The following is an 18,548-nucleotide window of genomic DNA, read 5'->3' as shown; positions in this document are numbered from 1 at the left end:
GAGGTCTGCAAAGTTAACCAGCTCCAAGCAACAGGTGCACGTCCTCTGCATGCATCACCAAGGAAGGCAAGCATCTGCCTCCAGGCCTGCGGATCTGGGCAGAGTCTCTGGTGTTCTGAGCTGGGGAAGCCTGGCTTTTGACCACACTGGCAGGAGTACTACGTTCTCTCTCCCATTCAGCTAGGCAACAGCTAGAGCTCTTGCAGCATTTTACTGTTTGCAGGTAGTTGTTTAATTTGTGTCAGTGCTCAGTAGTCAAACGGCACTGGGGTCGGTGCTTTCTTCTCGTCCCAGGAGGCCGAGAGTGGGAAATCTTGGCAGCGAGAGGGGCCCTCTTCTTTAACCAGCTCTAGCTGTGCCTGCTCCATGACAGCTGGGAAGCAGATTTCCTTCCTCTCTGAGTATTTCTGGGCCCCGTTCGAATGTGCCTTGTGCTTCCTCTCAGTCGTCTGTCGAGGGCCATAGCTCAGGGGAACTTCTGCCTGAGCCATATTACTGGGGAAAGACTCAGCTGAAATTTGTAACAGGAACATGTCCCCTTCTGACCCCTTCTGTTGCTTATCTTTTCAGACAGTTCCCAGTGCCCAGCACATAGCAGGAGCTACCAGCATAGGCATGATGTGTGTGATTGATTCCCGGGCCTAGCAGTTGGCCGTGCGGTCTTGTAATGTGGCACATGGAGAACGTTTTGTACCTCCAACAATTTTGTCATAGCAGCCTCATCCCAAAGTGCACCCGTGCATTGCCCACGACCTCGTCTCTCCCAGCAGAGCTACGTCGGGTCCGTGGAAACCGCACCCTCTGTGTTTTGTGCCATGTGAGCTGTCGGAAGCACAGCTTCCCAGGCACCAGCAGGGCATCTTATTGGAAAGAAAGGGCAGGGCAGCTCAGTACATTTCCAGTGGCAGTGCTGAGTCTGGTGAGACATGATACCACCTTTAAATCAAGCAATGCAGGTAACGGCTCTTCCTCATGCACTTCTGTGTAAGTGGCAGATTCTAGCCATGTGCCTGCGTATCACAGGCAGTCCCTCACCCCAAGCTTGTCCTCCACACTCCCTCCCAAGCTTTTCAATAGAGCCAAAGATTAAACCTCTAGACAGTGCTAGCTTGTCTAAACAACCCTCTGAGCATTCCTGATGCTGGTGTGAGCTTTGGCCCAGCTCTGTATGCTGGAGAGTAAAACAAAATCCCCATTCTCTGTTCGTGTGGAAAAACCAGGCAGTGCAAACCTAACAGATGCTGGTCTTCTGTCCTTCATGGGCTATCTCTGAGCCACCTTCCCACAGCAGGGAGTAAGAGAACCAAACAGTGATTTGTCTAGTGGGAACACACACTGCTGGGTACGTCTTCGACGATGCTAGGGATTGCAATAGCTTTTCTATAGAACAGAATCAAATAGATGGAGTTCATAGATCCTGCTATGGAGGCAGGAGGCAGACAGTTTGCTTGGCTTCCAGTGGGAACAGGCTTCTCCTAATGCTACTGGCACTTCCTTTAGGCCTGCTTGGCTGTGTTATTTCCAAACAACTAACATTCAGCAGCCACAGTAGTTTGTTTTTATGGGCTGCCGCTCTTTTTAAATACAAGCAAGTGGGAGGGGAGAGATTACCCTGGAGACGAGCCTTGGGAAATCTCAGAGTGTTTCCACTAGCATACATGGAAGAGGGGCATGTCAGTTACCCTTTCTCTCTCCCCCATAGCTCTAGTTCTCTTCTGTTCATGATGCGTATGTGCTGTTCCTGGCTCCTCCGAAGAAACGACCAAGTTCTAAATACATCTGGCAATTTTCCATTGCTCAGGTTTGGCAGTAGTTCTACAAACGAGAACTCTCCAAAAGAGCCAGATCTGTAGCTCTGGATCTGTAACCGGATCTTTGCTTTGTAAACCAGACTTTGATAACTAATTGGAGCAATTAGGGGGAATGACAGGGTCCCCAAATGGAAATGGGGAACTTGGGGGGGGGGGAGTCCAGGAAAATGTAACAATGAAAGAGACCGTGATGAGAGTACAAGTTAACTAGCCACTCAGTTTGTATGCTGAAAAGTAAATGAGCCTGAGAAAGCTTGGATCATTTCATCTCTGAAAACCCCAGGGGCTAGTGCAAAGAATCAGTGTTTCCGAACTAGAAAAGGCCACATCCCCATCTAAGAAAATGGTTAGACTCAGGGTGCTACAAAAGAAATAAAATCTATAATGGAGCTTAAGTTTTCCTTTAAAGAATAACTTGAATTAATTCACACTGGCTTGAAAACCACTGGTGCTAGAGAAAAAGAAACGCTTGTCAATTAGGGACTCTGCTATACTTTTCATCTTGGAGTGTGTTGTAGTTTTCATTTTTATGTCCAGCTTCCTCCAAACCTGAGGTCTGTGAGCTAACTTTAAAAAGTCTGACATGCCCTTTCTCCTTAAAGAATGGCCTCGTATGATGATAAAACAGGCACTACGCTTCCATCAAAGGGTCTGAATTGGCGGCCTGTCACAGCCGAGGAATTACACATGATGTCGATCTGTCCTCTCTTTTTACAGTAACATGACCACTACTCCAATAAACCTGTGTCTCTGTTACATAGGGGCATATTAAATATACCCCCGTCTACAGAGAATATTCTCTCCTCTTTGTGCCTTTTAATTGTCCTTTAATAGTATTGGAGTTAATGGTTTTGACAGCCATCTATTTTTCAGACTATAAATGTTCTGCCATTTCCGTTAATGGGAAGAATTTAATCTGGTCTCTGGCATGAACTGCATCTCTGACTGACGTTTGTGGTGCTCGCTGTATTTTTTGTATAAATTTTTTTGTAGAACATACAGTATCTCAGTACAAATTGCAGCTGTTAGCAGCAGACAAAATGCTTTGGAGTGGAACATAAAAGTCAACAAAGAAAGTCCAGTTCTTGGCAATGGAGGATGCAGTTATATCTCACTGTGAGCGGAGAGGGACAAATGTTTATGCCAGCTTGCCCTGTGCTTTGACCATAACCAAGCTTTAATTGGCTGATTTTATGGCATAATGGAGGACAGAATGATGCACCATTTGGAGCCTTCTCAAGTGAATTTTCTAAGGCTCCCTTGTTTACTTGCATCTTATCTAAGATACCTCTTACAAAGGCCAAATTTTGCTTGGTTACACACCAGGGTAAAGCCAGAACAAATCTGTCGCCTTCAGTGGAGCTAATCTGGAATTACACTCTGCTCTATCCAAAAAAGCAGAACTTGGCCTGGCAGTTTTATTTTCTACCAAGCTCTGACTGCTTTTACCTCTCTCCTGACTGATAGCTGCATTTAGGTAGCTAGGGTTTTGTCCACACTGGACACTCAGGAAAGTTAATCCAAATTAACTAAAGGTGTGAATTTAAAGTAGATTAGTTAAACTGCATTGAACCCCTGTGTGGATTAATTCTTATTCAGAATTAAAGTGGCCTTAATTCTGTTTATCTTAACTCACTTCCAGATGGAATAACGGCCCTCAGTGCACCAGTCTCTGCAGCTGGGCCTGTCTCTTACTTTGTGTTTCAAAAAGAAATAGCATCAGTTTAATTTTAGCAGGGGAAGCATTAACTCTATCGAAGCTTCTGTGCAGGGCTTAATTGACCCCAGCACCCTCCTTGGAGCAGTGCTAGACCAGCCCCTTGCTTCAGCTGGCAGGAATCCATGGCTGATAGTCTTACAAAGAGACGGGCATGGTTGGGGCAGGAGATGGCTGGTGTCTGCACTCAGCCTCCAGGAGAGGGAGGCTCCGTGGCAAAGGTAACTCCTGCAAGTTTTAAGTTCTGTGGCTGCAGGATATGGTGGCCGAAAAGCTGAGCCAAACTGGCCACTAAGCGCTTCCCGGGAAGAATAGGGTGAGCTGGATGGGGGAGAAGCTCCCTGTGTCCCACGTGAAGACTCAGTGCAGGAGGGCGCCAGGTTGGCTGGGTGGTGACCACATGGTAATGACGAGTGCTGCCGAGCCTCAGCCGAGGCCTTTGCTGAGTTCACAGGAAGTGGAAGGGCGGCAAATGGGGGCTTACCAGGGTTTGGTACTTCCGGCGTAAGCTGCTGGGAAGTCTATGAAAAGCCAGTCCCCCTTAACCTGGGCAACGGAGCCGTGGGAAATCCCGCCTGGCAGCCAGGGGGGAAATAGCCGTCCCGCTGCACCCTGGGGGAGACTCAGCTTTCTGGGTTTGGAGAACTGAACTGCTGAGTCAAAAACCATTAGCAGCTCTTGACTGGGGGAGTGAGGGGTGTTCAGCATGGTCCCCAGCAGGAAAAGGAGCTGCGGGAGCAGGGCAGGGCAGAGCAGGAGGGTTGAGAGGCGAGCATGCCTGTCAAGCTGCCATGGGGGTAGGTGGGTTATTTTGGGCAGAGCTTGTAGGGTTGAGAGCTGGAAGGTGGCTTGGAGCAATGGAGCAATCTGGTCCTGGGCAGCTAAAAAACCAGAGCAGAACTTTTTTCACAGTAGCAGCCATATTAGTCTGTATCCGCAAAGAGAAAAGGAGTACTTGTGGCACCTTAGAGACTAACCAATGTATTTGAGCATAAGCTTTCGTGAGCTGCAGCTCACTTCATCTTGTTGTGTGACCCGTGTGACTCCATCCCTGCCATAAGCCAGGCAAGCCCTTTGTGGGCCAGCAGCTGCAACGCTGCACTCTCCTGTTTGTGTGTAGCACGGGGCGGGGCGGGGGTGCTCTGCGCTTGGTCAAAGTGCTGGGCAGACATCTCCTGCAATCCTCATGCCCCAGCCCTCAGTTTAGGGCTGCTGAAACAACTGTGCTTCGGGTGCCCACGGCAAAGCTGCCTGTGGTGTCATTGCAGGAGCACGGTGTCCTCCTGCATCTACGCTGTACGTACCTTCACGGGCAGGCGCCATCAGCCATCTGCTCCAGGACTCTGTCACTACGGCTCAGCACCTGCCCTGGCCACTTAGAGAGCAGTGAAAGCTGCCTTCCCCTGGCTGGAGAGCCCCAGGGAGCTCAGCATGGGGTGGAAAGCAATCCCAAGAATAAACACAAGAGCCTGTGTTTAGGAGCATGCGCACCAGGCTATGCGTGGAATTACAAGGCTGCAGCTTGGCTATGGTAAGTGCCAGCCCAGTGCTGTGGTCTCCCCAGAATATGCTAGTCTGGAGTCTTGCCTTCTTGGAATTTATTCATCACAAATACAGAAGCTCTTGAGCCCCTACATGGCAGCTGCCGGGCACTGCAGATCTGGGTATGGGTGTGACACTCTGCACATTGGTAAGGCCCAGTGGCACCCAGCCAGAAACCTCCACTAAGCTCTCTAATCTGAACCCTCTAAATGCTCTACCTCAGACCGCAAGAGTCCTTCCCCCTGGGAGTGCTGACTCCTATCCCCAGGGGAAACGAAGCAAAGAGGGCCTGGAACTGAGCCAGGATGTCAGGGTCCCACTCCCAGCTCTGCTGCTCACTCCCTCTGTGACATTTTGGGCCATTCACTCTCCTCTCCAGGGCTGAGTTAAGTCAGTGACCTTTGTAAAGGGCTCCCTGAGACAGAAGATGGTGGGGAGGTGCAATGTCCCACTAGTCAAAGTTTGCTTGTCTAACCTCCTGAAGGTTAATCCCTACAGCGGCCATACTCTTTGTCCTGGTCAATCCTTTCCTGAGCCAGTTGCCCCTTCCATCTCCCTACCACCAGAGCCATTGTGTGCAGCACAACAACCTAGTGTGGCCTTGCCCAGACCGTCTGTGGCTGCTTTTCTGCTTAATCCAGTGGTTTGACTGTGAACTCCCAGGGAAATGTTTCCAGACTTTCCCGTTACTAAATCCTGCTCCTTTGTTGTTGTTCCATTTCTGGCTGCGAGTGAGAATGACAAACCTTCCGGCAGCTTGGCCTGCCTGGCTGCAGCTTGGCGTGGGCTCAGCAACCACAAAGAACAAAAGAGTCCCTGTGTGCTGCGAATTCCACAGGCGTCCGGAGAGGAGGTCGCTGGTGCCTTCCTGTGGCTGTTCCAGGGGAGACGGTAGGGTGGTGAACGGATCACACCCCAGCCTGCCTGGAGTTAATAGTGAGCCAAACAGCCGTGGGGACTGCATTTGCAAAAGTAGCCACTTCTTTTGCGTGCCCGAGCTGAGAAATTGGAGGCCAGACACTGGAAGGTCTGAGTCATTTAGTGTCTCAGTTGGGCACCCAGTTGTCCCAGGTGGGGCACCCAGTCACTGGACACACTTGAGAATTCTGGCCCAAGTGCACTGGGGAGGGAGACACAATCTGCAGTGAGGGGAGTGTTAAGGGCAGGGAGCCCTTTGGCCATTTTTTTACACTTTTGTCACTACCAGTGTTTGCATGGGGCAGGAGTCAGGGCTCCTGGCTTCTAATCTGAGCTCTGGAGCTGAAACAGCATAGCTAAGTCCCGTCACCTCCCCATACCTGTTTCCACAAGCTTAAAATGAGGACTGTATTTACCCATCTTGGTGAAGTGCTTGGAGATTCTCAAGCAGCCGCTGTACAAGTGCAAAGCATCATGATTTATTCTAGTGCCAAAAGCCATAAGGTGTGTGTGAAACGGGAAGTGACTCCAAACAAAACTATCTGAAGCCCTCATCTGTGTGTGTGTATCCGTGTCCGTCCCCCTTTAAACAGTGCCCTTCCTGCAGGAGAGCCGCTGCATTGTTCAGATGCTGTGCAAAGCTCCTGTGAGGAGATGCCCAGCTGGTTGGGTTAGTGGCACATGTGCCAACGTTACCTTCTGGCCGGGCTTTCATGCTCTGATTCCCACTCTGACGTTCCTTTGTACAACCGCTCCCCACTTCTCCCCACTCACATGCTTTCCAGTCAGTTTCACGCTTCTGATCACCCTGGGCGGGGCGGGGGAGGACTGAGCGTTTAGGCTGGAATGCATGGCTAGGCTGGTTATCTGAGAGGGCAGGGGGTAATATGCTAGCTACGGGCAAAATGTGCTTGGTAATTGCTGTAGTAATTAGCCCATCCCTTCCTTTTTAGGGCAGACGTCTCACCCCAGTCGAAGGACTTGTAGGGTGGATGGGAGTTTGCAGTCCTTAGTGTGCAAACCGGAGGAAGTTAATGGGCGACATGAGCACAGTCTATAAGTAACTACGTGGGGAACAAATACTGAATAATGGGCTCTTCAGTCTAGCAGAGAATGGTAGAACATGATCCAATGGCTGGAAGTTGAAGCTAGACCAATTCAGCCTGGAAATAAAGTGTAAATTGATAACACAGAGTAATTAACCACTGGAACAAAGTTGTGATGGATTCTCCATCACTGGCAGTTTTTAAATCGGGATTGGGGTTTTTCAATTTTTAGGCCCTTGTGAGGCTGGTCTCTGGGCTGTGTGATACTGGGGGTCAGACAAGGTGATCACAATGGTGCCGTCTGGCCTCGGGATCTATGAATCTATTAAATGATAGCACCGGCCTTGCTTTCTAGGTGTACAGCACCTTGCACTACATGGCTGGGTTGCTCAGAGTCCTTGGGGAGTTAGCAGTCCTGTTCCCATTGAAAATCAGTGGGATTTGGGCTCCTTTGAAAATCCCAGTCTATGAGCACTATGACAAACAAACGATAACCCAGTCCCCCGCAAGCATGCCTGTGAAGCAGCCATGGGGGTAGATGGGTTATTTTGGGGGACTGTAGTGGAGGGATAGACCACAGAGAGGAAGCCTGTTCCAGTGATTCAGGCACTAACCTAGGATTTGGGAGCCCCCAGTTCCATTCCCTGCTTTGCCACGGTCTTCCTGTGTGACCTTGGGCAAATCCCTTAGCCTCTCGGTGCCCCAGCTGTAACATGGGGATGGTCACCCGGCTCTGCTGCCCAGGGTTGCTCAGAGGATAAATACATTAAAGACTGAGGTGCTCACTGTGGTGATGGGAGCCAGACAAGTGCCATAAATGGGTAGACAGGCCCAGTGGAAGAACAGCCCTCGGAATGGCTGCACCCCTTCTGCTTCTCAGTGATGCGGCTCCTTGTCAGACCAGGCCCCTGTGGCCTTGAAGTTGGTTCCCCCAACCTCTGAGCCCTTCCTCTCCATTTCCAACTGTACCTCATGGTCCCTTTTATCTCATCTTGCCCGTGGGAGACAAGGAGCTATCTTGGCTGTGGCGAAAGCAGAGGAGGGCTCAGTTCTGCAGGCCTGTCCAGGAAGTGTCCTGGGAGCCCTTGTCTGTGTGAGCAGTGGGTAAACGTTCAGGTCGGCACCCAAACCTCTGTCTGCTCCTTTGAAACCCTGGGCTGGAAATGTGGCTTCTCGCAGGGTTAGGCCTATTCCCTGGCTGGGACTAGGGGGTGCGTTAAGACGAAACATCATCTGAAAAAGCCCCCAAGTGATGATTTGTCTTCCCTAGTTGCTTGGCTGAGGTTCAGCTTGAGCGTTGGGCAAATGGTCAGGAGCATTCGCTGGGCCCAGTCTGTACCCAGGGCTTTTTTTATTGGATGTGTTACAAGCAAGGTGTAGCCTCCATCGGCCGGTGCTGTAACCTGACTGGAGAGCGAGCCAGGGATGTGAGAGTGATTCCTGCGTGCACAGACCGGTGTGCACGGTGGCTCACGCGTCCTAAAAGCTCTAGCACTCTGAAGGCTGCATCTGACCGGAGACGTCTCTTTGGCTCTTTCTTTCAAGGTGACAACAGACTGGAATATGGAGAAAGGCACAGGATGCACCGAGGGTCACACAGGGACTTCAGCTGCTGCCCCCCTGGCAGCCGGCATGATTGCCTTGATGCTCCAAGTGCGACCGTGTCTCACCTGGCGAGATGTCCAGCACATCATTGTCTTCACAGCCACCAAGGTGAGAAAAGAGCTCCTTCGAGATGTCCCCCCTAGTTCCAGCTGCGCAGAACCTCCAGCCCCTCGGCTTTCTCTCCTTGGCCCCTCTTGGCGCCAGTGCACGCTGGATGGGCTTGAAGAGTGAGCTCACCCGCTATCAATCTCTCCTTTTCCTTGACCCCAGTGGATGGATGGCTTTTCCCCTCGCCCCTTGTTCTCACCAGGAATGTGCCCGAGGCAGACGGTATTCTCTGCTGTCACCGTGATAAATGGAGTATTTGTTCAATGCATTCCTGAATCTGCCAGGATGCAAATCTTCAGAGGTATCCAGGATGAGCCTGCGCTTGGATAGTACATGAGCCGGGGTGGAGTAGGGTGGGGGTGGCGGGGTCGAGATGATACACCCGCTGGAGTTTTTGCAATGGCCCCTAAAGTGCTTCGCAATGCGAAAGCAGAAAGGCCTGATTCGTCCGATGCAGTCAAGGAATTCTGAGTCTCGGAGACAGAAAGAGTGGGAAGAGCTCCTTTTGCAAACGTTACTGCTTGCTCGGTTCTTATTCAGGTACAGCTCCCACTGACTTCAGGGGGAGTTTGACTGCAGAAGCAATGAGTAGATAGTGAATCTGAAAGAGGCATCAGGGGTTGGCCAGCAGTCAGGGTTTCTGTTGTACTTGGTGTGTGTGTGTCCTGCAGTTTCTGTGACACAGTGAGATAAAACTTGCTTTGGCGCAGGGTAACTTTTTCCACAGTTGGAGACAACCGCTGCCAAAGCGCTCAACCCTGGTAAGTAATGGGACCCAGATCTGATCTGCCCCAACTCGCGCTGATTTAAGTGATTGTATTTATTCCTTTGAAACTGGCCTTTAGACTTTCCCGGGGCTGCAGTCTGGGCAGGGAGGGAGGAAGGGACCGGCTGGGATATTTCAGAGCAGAGGCATTTTTGTCTTTTGCGCTGTTTGTTTTTCTTTTGAAGAGCTAGGAATCCTGGCTCGGTTGGGACTCAGTTTAAACAAAGGGCGAGCTGTCCTTTCTAATCAGACCCCATGGCAGAGCCAGAGTTGGCTTTGTTGCTGTTACCATTCACTTCTGAGTCTCTTCTGCAAAATCTGCTGGTTAGGCAGATGCAGCCAGGTTCCCCCACGTTCCAGAGGGCGGCTTAGGTCTGCATTTGCAAGGTAGGGCCCATAGGTATGTGTGCAGCAAGGATAGGAGGGTGCTTCCCCAGTTCCCCCAGTCCTTGCGACCCTTGTCTTTGCGTAGCTGGACGTTAGCTCGCCCTGCAAGAGGCAGGTGTGTCCCCCACAGCCGAGTCGCTCCAGCCAATGTGGCTCCCTCTGGTTCCTTTTCAGTACGAAGATCGTCGCACCAACTGGGACACTAACCTGGCGGGCTTCAGCCACAGCCACGAGCACGGCTTCGGCTTGCTAAGCGCTTGGAGACTTGTCAACGCTGCCAAGGTAACTCATGGCTGCTGGCGTCAGGCCCATCTGACAGGCAACCCCATGGGCTCCCCCAGACACGCCCTGCACCTGTGTCAAATCCAGCCTAGCAACAGCTTCTTCCCCGTCTCCGGCTCCTGGTGGCCTGGCCTAGGTGTTTCCATAGTGCCCGTTACTGTGGGCGCTGCCCGGCTGGCAGCGCTGTGGCCAGGCCATCCTGTGTACAAGAGACAAGGGCAGAGGCTACAATAGACAGCCATGGGCCTGGGCCAGCACTCCTCAGCCTCAGGACAGCCTGAGATCAACTCCCACCTCCCAAACCTCTCACTCTCCGTGGCCTTCCCCTCTGAGCGAGCATGGGCGTCCTCGGGGCTCTCTTGAGACAGGAAGGTCCTGTCGTTTTGTGGGGAGCTGTGAAGTCCTTTGCTGAAGGTGTGTATGAAGTGTTTCCCTCAGCAGGGCAAAGCTTCTCTAACAGAGACTCATGTAGCCACTCTGGTATGGTCCAGTGCAACAGGGCTCAGGACTGGCAGTCAGGAGACCTGGGTTCTAGTTCTGGCTCTGCTACTGACCTTGGGCAAGTCACTTGCCCTCTCTGTACCTCAGTTTTCTCCCGCTGTCCCATTTTGTACCGTCTGTGGATGGAAAACCCTATATGAAAGTGTCAAAGTCAGATTCAAGACTCACTGAATTTGTCAGACCACTCTGTTTATTAGCAAAGCGCTTTGCCAATGCACCCAGATATATGTGAGCCTTCTGCAAAAAGCTCAAGCCAACCCATTTATACAGACAAGCCAAAGCCAATCCAACACAGGAGACAAAAGGAAGCAGAAACTGACAAATATACATACATAGCTTATTTGCATACTAACGTTTACCAATCTCCTAGCTCAGTAGGAGCTCTAAGTTAATTAGTTTGAGGACCCATTGTCTCACACTCCTTAATGTTTCTCTTCCTGACAACTATATTTCAACAAATCTTTCAAGCAGCATTTCTTTAATGAATTATAATTTCAATATAATTAATTCTACTTTCACAAAAGCTGTGTATTTTTACTGGTAAATTGCAGTAATGGGGAAAAAAGTGCCAATGTAGAAGTGGTCCCTGCTTCCTCAGCAGGTCGGCTCCCTGTGCACAGTCTGGGTTAGAGCTGGCCATTGTGATATCGAATCATAGAATATCAGGGTTGGAAGGGACCTCAGGAGGTCATCTAGTCCAACCCCCTGCTCAAAGCAGGACCAATCCCCAATTTTTGCCCCAAATCCCTAAATGGCCCCCTCAAGGATTGAACTCACAACCCTGGGTTTAGCAGGCCAATGCTCAAACCACTGAGCTATCTGTCTTGCAGACAAGGGAAATAGAGCCCAGACAACCTACTATACAGTGTGTGCACAACTGGCTGGAAAACCCTACGTCGTCGTTATCAGTGGTTCACAGCATTGGCGTCGTTATCAGTGGTTCACAGTACAGCTGAAAGGGCATATCGAGTGGAGTCCCGCAGGGATCTCCTCAGTCTGTTTCTTTTCAATATCTTCCTAAATGATTTGGATAATGGCATAGAGAGCACACTTATAAAGTTTGTGGACAATACCAAGCTGGGAGGGGTTGCAAGTGCCTTGTAGGCAGTGCCGGCCCCAGCTTTTTTGCCGCCCCAAGCAGCAAAGAAAAAAAAAGAAAAAAGAAGAAGCAGGGCCTGCCGCCGAAGATGCAGACATGCTGCCCCAGTCACGAACAGAATGCCACCCCTTTCTATTGGCCACCCCTGGCACCTGCTTCCTTCGCTGGTGCCTGGAGCCGGCCCTGCTTGTGGGAAGGGATTAGAATTCAAAATGATCTTGGCAAACTGGAGAAATAGTCTGAAATAAATTCAATAAGGAGAAATGCAAGTTTTACTCTGAGGAGAGAACAATCAATTGCACAAACACAAAATGGGAAATGACTGCCTAGGAAGGAGTACTGTAGAACAGGATCTGGGGGTTATAGTGGCTCACAAATGAAATATGAGTCAACAATGTAATATTGTTGCAAAAAAAGCAAACATCGTTCTGGGATGTTGTGAAGGAGCAGAGAGGCGTCTGCCAGACACAGCAGGGGTTAAAGAACACCTGTGGGGTCAGCTAGCCCTGCCCTGCCCCCTCCCCCCTCTTATACCTGAAGCCAATGCCAGGCCTGGAGGGAGGAGACAAGAAGGGAGCCTGGCTCAGTTAGGGGATGACTGGCGAAGAGGCAGGAGCTCTCTGCGTCTCTGCCTGAAGGCACAGATGCAATCTGCCTGCCAGCACATCCACTGGAAGCAAGTAAGAGTTTCCCCTGCCAAGGGGAGTCTACCGCCAAGCCCCAACTGTGGGGAGACTAGCAGGGCCATGCCCCAAACTAAAGAACTTACATAGGGAGCAGCTCAGACAACAGGTCCTGAGGCCCCCCCAGCTGGGAGCAAGATCTGTCTCCCCTGTCTAGGGGTGTGAGTGGCCATGGATTCTGATCTAAGACCTGAGGGAAAGGAGGGCAGGTCTCCCACTCCAGCCCTTAACAATCTAGCTACTAGGCTGCCCTGCCACTCAAGGCCCCATAACAGATGTATTATCAGGAGTGTTGCAAGCAAGGTATGAGAGTAATTCTTCCGGTCTACTCATTGATTAGGCCTCAACTGAAGGACTGTATCCTATTCTGGGCCCCACACTTCAGGAAAGATGTGAACAAACTGGAGAAAGTCCAGAGAAGAGCAAAAATGATTAACAGTCTAGAAAACATGAGCTATGGGGGATAAATTGAATAAAATGGGGTTTGTTTAATCTGGAGAAGCTATGACTGAGGTGGGGGACACAATAACTGTCTTCAGGTATGTGAAAGGTTGTTATAAAGAGGAGGGTGATAAATTGTGCTTATCCACTGAGGTCAGGAGAAGTAGTAATGGGGTTAAATTGCAGCAAAGGAAAAACTTCCTAACTGTCAGGATAGTTAAACACTGGAACAAATTCCCAGGGGAGATTGTAGAATCTCTGTCATCGGAGGTTTTTCGGAACAGGTTAGACAAACACCTGTCAGGGATGGTCTAAATAATACTTAGTCCTGCCTGAGTGCAGAGGGCTGGACTAGATGACCTATCGAGGTCCCTCCCAGTCCTACATTTCTGTGATTTCGATGTGTAGAATGAGTTTCCATGCATTTTGCTCCCATTGGCCCTGCAGAACTAGCCCAGCCCAGGGCGTGGGAGTTGGATTCTAGTCTGACTCGTGTTTCAGCAACAGAATTATTCACTCAGTTCCAGTGCAGCATCTGTAATGCTTGAGAAGAAAAGTGCCAAGCTTGACACTCAGATCCCAGGGGGAGACAGCAGCACTGGCGGTTTAAGACAATAAAATAATAAAAAAAGAAACATTGTCAGAAAAATTTGAGTAGAGATCACAGAGACCAGTAAACACAGACCCCCTCGCACACAGACATGCTGTTCAGAGCAGAGCTGCACTTTAAATGTCTGCTCTGCTGAGCCTTATCCAAGTCTGCCTCTCTCAGAGACTCCAAAGATCAGTTGCATAAAGAGGACAAGACTGTGGCCTTCCTTGTAGGGTAAGTGATACGTTGACTTTGGGGTCAAACTACAAGGATTCCTGCTGCACCGCCTCACTATACGGCTGCTTTGGGGATGAAGTCATGAGTCCTTAGGCAAGTAGTGCAAACCTGCCCCTCTTTCAGAGCTCTATATATAGCCACAGGCAAGAGGCTTGTTTATGGAAGCCGTCGGGTGTGATTCACGGCTCTGGGGGGCGGGTTGTTGGCAGTGCGCAGCAGGATGAGGCTGTCGCACCTTCTCTTTGGGCACCAAGCTTTGTGACATGGCAGGACATCGCCAAATGGCAGGGGAACCCGGCATTCTCGAGGCAACTGCAGGTCTCCAAGAGCTGCAGTCCTTGATTGTTTGTGTGTGTGGCAGTGGAAGGGGAGTGCTTAAAGCAGGGGCCGGGTTCTATTCCCTGTTCTGGAACTAACTTGCTGTGAGACCTTGGGCAAATCCCTTCACCTCCGTTTCCTCGTCAGTCACCCACTCAGTAGCATGTACAAAAACAAGAGCGCTCAGCCAGCCCCACCCTAGAGGGGGCACAAGGTGTCCGTGGTTTGCCAGAATCACACCTCCCCCAGAGTACCGTACTCAGTGGATTCTCTCATGTTAGTGTTCTCAGGCTTGTCTCTCTCCCTGTCGTGCTCAGAGAGGGTATTTAGGTGTCCCTGGGTAGGTGCCAAAAATCTTGTTCTGCTGCCCGAGCAGAGCCCTGGAAATCCAGGACCCGGCTGCCTTAGTCAAGGGCCAGGCTGCTTCAGTGACTGAGCAAATTTCACTTCCCCTGGAAACACCCTCACAGGCAAAGCACCTATGTTTCTGGGCCGCCCCTGCTGGTTCCCCTCTTCCTAGCCCAGCAGGCTGAGGCGTGAGCCAGGGGACGTGCCCCTGGTCACTCGGCGTGTTGGGGCCTGGGCTGAAAATGGAACCTGGGAGTCCAGGCTCCCAATCGCCTGCTCTAACGGATGAATCTGTGTTCCTTCTGTTCTTCAGTACAGTCAGCTGGCCGCCTTTTCTCCCCTAACATGCCTCGACAGCTTCCTAACCCCCCCACTTCTCCCAGCATCCCCAGGAAAGGCCCCAGACTTAGGTTCCCGCACCAACGTGCTGCAGTGGCTTACTGAGCTGTTTCTAAATACTTAACACCCCCGTCCATGAACGCCTGCAATAGATCCATTGTTGACGAGCCCAGCCATGGAGAGACTCGTACTTAAAGGCTTATGTGTTAATGGCTAGGGAGAGCAAGGGTCTGGGGAGGATTCGGATGCTTCAGGATGCCAACTCTTCCCCTGTCTCTCCTTCTACAGATCTGGGAATCTGTCCCATACTTAGCGTCGTACATCAGCCCTGTTCTAAAAGAGGGCAGGACCGTCCCCCAGGTCCCTCAGGCATTGGAAGTCACCTGGAATGGTAAGCACACCATGCCCCCTCTATGGGGCCCCGTCCTTGTCTCTCAGGCAACCTGCGTCCACACAGAGGAGTACAAGGCCTTGTAGACCTCCAGGTCACCAGCTCAAATCAACAGCTGGGTGCTGGCAACCAAAAGTTGCTCTCGCCTCTGCCTGCTGGCCGGTGTGAGCTGAGAACGGGCCCTAGAGACCCAGCTCTCCTCAGCGGTGTACCACAGCACGGCGGGGCTGGGGCCCAGGGGCTGGGGTGTATGTGCAGGGCTCGCCGTGTCTCCTGGACTGTCAGTCCTCTGCCTTTCACCTGCGCTGAATTCACCTAATAAACCACCCAAAGCATCTGCCTGGGCAGAGGGCTCCTAGAGTGTAACAGAGGGCAGCAGGCAGTGTGACTGTGCAGAGAGAACATCGTCCGGTGACGAAATCGGAGCATGCGGGGGCGAAGGCCCATAGCGGGGAGATTGAGGGAGCAGCAGGGATCAGTTTTCAGCGGTGCTGGGAAAGGAGCTGGAGATGATGCCGTGGGGAAGATAGGAAAGCTGTTCTGGGGTAAGGCTCTCACCCCACAGGCAGGGTGTTTCTCACAGTGAAATAGCAGTGTTGGGAGCTGCCCTGTTAAGGGGTAGCGTTGTGATGAGCAAGGTCTGTGTGGGTGCCCAGGGGCTGGAGCGATACTTGCTGGCAGGATGAGAGTGCCCCGCGTCACTAGAGGGCTCCGGCATGGCCAGGGAAGAACTGATCAGGGTGAGCTGTCAGGGGAGCTTGGGACAAACCCAGGCTGCAGCCAGCCATTTCCAGGATCTCAGGTCCCAGCGGGGTAAATTCTGCAGGGATGCTGCCAGAGCAGGGGTAGCTGAGCCGAGGAGAAAGGAAGCCAGGGCTAAAGTAAATGTGCCTGCATCATGCTGGTCAGAACGTGGCCTTCGGAGACCTCCAGCCAGATCTGCCCCTGCCCTAGGCAGCAGCTGCCAATCTAGGGACTGCCCATCCCAGTGTGTGGTTCTGTGCAGGCAGCCAGTGCTGGGATCTCCTGGTGGTGGTGTCATGCCACTGAGGATCCAGGATCCCCTCATTGTCTGCTGTGCTGTTTGTTTCTGAAGGGTGCTAATAAGCAGTAGGGCTCCTTCTCGCCCATCCAACTGGAGACGAGAGCAGGATGAAACAGGGAACCCTGGAGAAATGGGGGAGGCAGGATCTCTTGCTGGGTGTTCGCTCATGCAACATCTGTGGGGTTGAAACCAAAGCAGACCGAGTTCTCCCCTGCTGGACGCTGCACCGTGGGAGGGATGCAGGGACAGGGATGCAGTGCTGAGAGGCTGGAGATGGTGCCAGAGCAGAAGCCTGTCCCGGGGATGGGAGGGACAGATTGGCCTCGCACAAGCCCAGGAATTTTAGATTGACTATGAAAGAGTTAAGTATCCCAAGAAGCCTGATTCTTTCCTTTCTTTTTGAGACTGCTGCTGCTTTTGTTTGTTGAGCTGCTTCCTCCCCCTCCCCTATCCCCTGCGTAGGATTAGTTTAATAAATTGATGTCTTTGGAAAGGCAGACAGGCATTAGCAAGCTCTTACGGCAGGGCCCAGCACGGCGGGGGCTGGGATGCGGCCAGACCTGTTCAGTTGCCTTTGACCATTTTAGGTAATGTTGCAGCTCCTGACTTGGCTGCCCTCTGTCAACATAAACAAGGCCCTTCTCCAGTGCTGCTACTAGTGGGAAGGAGAGGCCTAGAAGTAAAGTTGAGCCAATGTGGTGCAGCCCGGGGTTGCGGGGCTTGTTTTCCTTCCCATACCAGGAGCCCCCTTGCCACGGGCTCACTGGCCAGATGTGCTGCTGTGTTTTAGTCTGGTCTTGCTTTCCTGCTCACCGGCCACCATCCCCTTTCATTGTGTTTTGCCTTCATGCATGATGGGAAATTCCTTCTGCACCCACTGAAATGACTGGCGTTAGCCATGGCTCCCCAGACTCTCCAGCAGGGGGCGAATGTGCGCTTAAACCCTTGGCTCGCCCACTGATCCCGGGAGTTCATCCCATTCATGAGCCAGGTGGGAGCGGCAGGGCACAGAGGAGCAGCCTTCCTTGTCCATTTCCAGTGCCTGCTGGTCCCTGAAGTAGGGACAGGGGGAGCCCCTATTACAGGCACTGCCGAGCAACTGACCTGCCAGACAGCTTTGAATCCTGGTGCTGCCTCTGGCTTCCACTCTCACCCTCTGGCGGGCAGGGAGCCCCCTGCTTTGAACCCACTGTATCAGGCCCTGGTGAGGCGCAAGCTGACTGAATGATTTCCCCCATGGTCACACAAAGGGTGACCTCCCCGTCAAGGGGGCCTCCAGTCTCCAAGTCCTGGGCACTAACTGCTTGGCACAGGATGGGTCATGGGGCAGTGGGCAGAGAAGCTCATCTGAATGGTTTTCACGGCTGCTTGCAGTTTGACAGAGCCCAGCATGAAAGCCTGGGTTGGCCGTGACCCGCTATTCGAAGGTCTCCCTGAAATGACTTTGAAGCATCAGTGGATTTGCCAGTAGACAGGTGTCCCCATCGCAACTCTCCCTTCTGCCCCAGCCCTGGCCCATGGGGGTCTCTCCAGGCCAGGCCTGAGGCACCTTGGCAGAAGCTTGCCTGGTTAATTTGTGCCAGCTCTGGGGGTGGGGGGGAAGAGTCCGTCCCATGTCCTTTCTGAGCACTGAATTCACACACCAACATGACACGCAGAGACCTGGCTGCCCAGTCCAGGAAAACATGAGTGTCGGGGCAGCCCCTGGAGAGACCTTGTAAAACCGCAAGAGAGAAACTATCCCTGATCCTGGCAAACAGGAGACAGGGTTGTTTTTTGTTAATGGAGTCAGGTTTGTTCTCAATCTGTAAGACCCTTAAAGATCATGGTTAGGAGAGAAAAATAAGGGAGCTCTGGCAGCTCTGAGAGCGTTGCCCTAAAAGGAATTCTAAGTTGAAAGTGCAGCAGCAAACAAGATGCTGGGAAATGCCAGAAGAGAGAGACTTGGGCGAAGTATGTCCGAAGGAATGCATGCTCTGCATTCCGCCCAGGTGCCCTGGGGACTCCCCCGGAGCCTTAACTCTTCAGCACAGGCACAAATGGAGACTGAAACTAGTACCACAGAACTGACCTCCTAGTCACCGTACACGTGAGAGGCCTGCATTGCTAAGGAAGCCGTGTGTGAAAGCAGCCAAGGAGAGTCCTTAATGCACCCACTGGTCCTGTAGCTCGGGAAGGGGCTAAGGAGGCAGATGCTGCCCTCCTGCTTCCTGGCTGGGGTGGTTCTCGAAGCTAGAGCTGGCCACATGGTTTGGCAAATAGTAAATTTGCCAAAAAATGCATGGAGGGGGCACTGAAACCATTCATGAATTTTTTTCAGAGTAACAGTCGTGTTAGTCTGTATTCGCCAAAAGAAAAGGAGTACTTGTGGC

General features: G+C 51.8%; 1 protein-coding gene across 2 annotated transcripts in view; it reads left to right on the top strand.

Moving 5' to 3' along the window:
- The window catches only part of PCSK7 (proprotein convertase subtilisin/kexin type 7), a 56,430-nt gene that overhangs the window by 24,578 nt on the left and 13,304 nt on the right, over positions 1-18,548 (top strand). For both annotated transcript variants that reach the window (XM_073321063.1, XM_073321065.1), the window contains exons 9-11: positions 8,580-8,747; positions 10,075-10,182; positions 15,029-15,131. In XM_073321063.1, coding sequence (XP_073177164.1) covers positions 8,580-8,747; positions 10,075-10,182; positions 15,029-15,131 — 379 coding nt within the window. The remainder of the gene's footprint in view (positions 1-8,579; positions 8,748-10,074; positions 10,183-15,028; positions 15,132-18,548) is intronic.

This window comes from Lepidochelys kempii, chromosome 22 (genome assembly GCF_965140265.1).
Source record: "Lepidochelys kempii isolate rLepKem1 chromosome 22, rLepKem1.hap2, whole genome shotgun sequence".
NCBI lineage: Eukaryota > Metazoa > Chordata > Testudines > Cheloniidae > Lepidochelys > Lepidochelys kempii.
The sequence above is the reverse complement of the archived record's forward strand: the minus strand, read 5'-3'. Positions and strand labels throughout refer to the sequence as shown.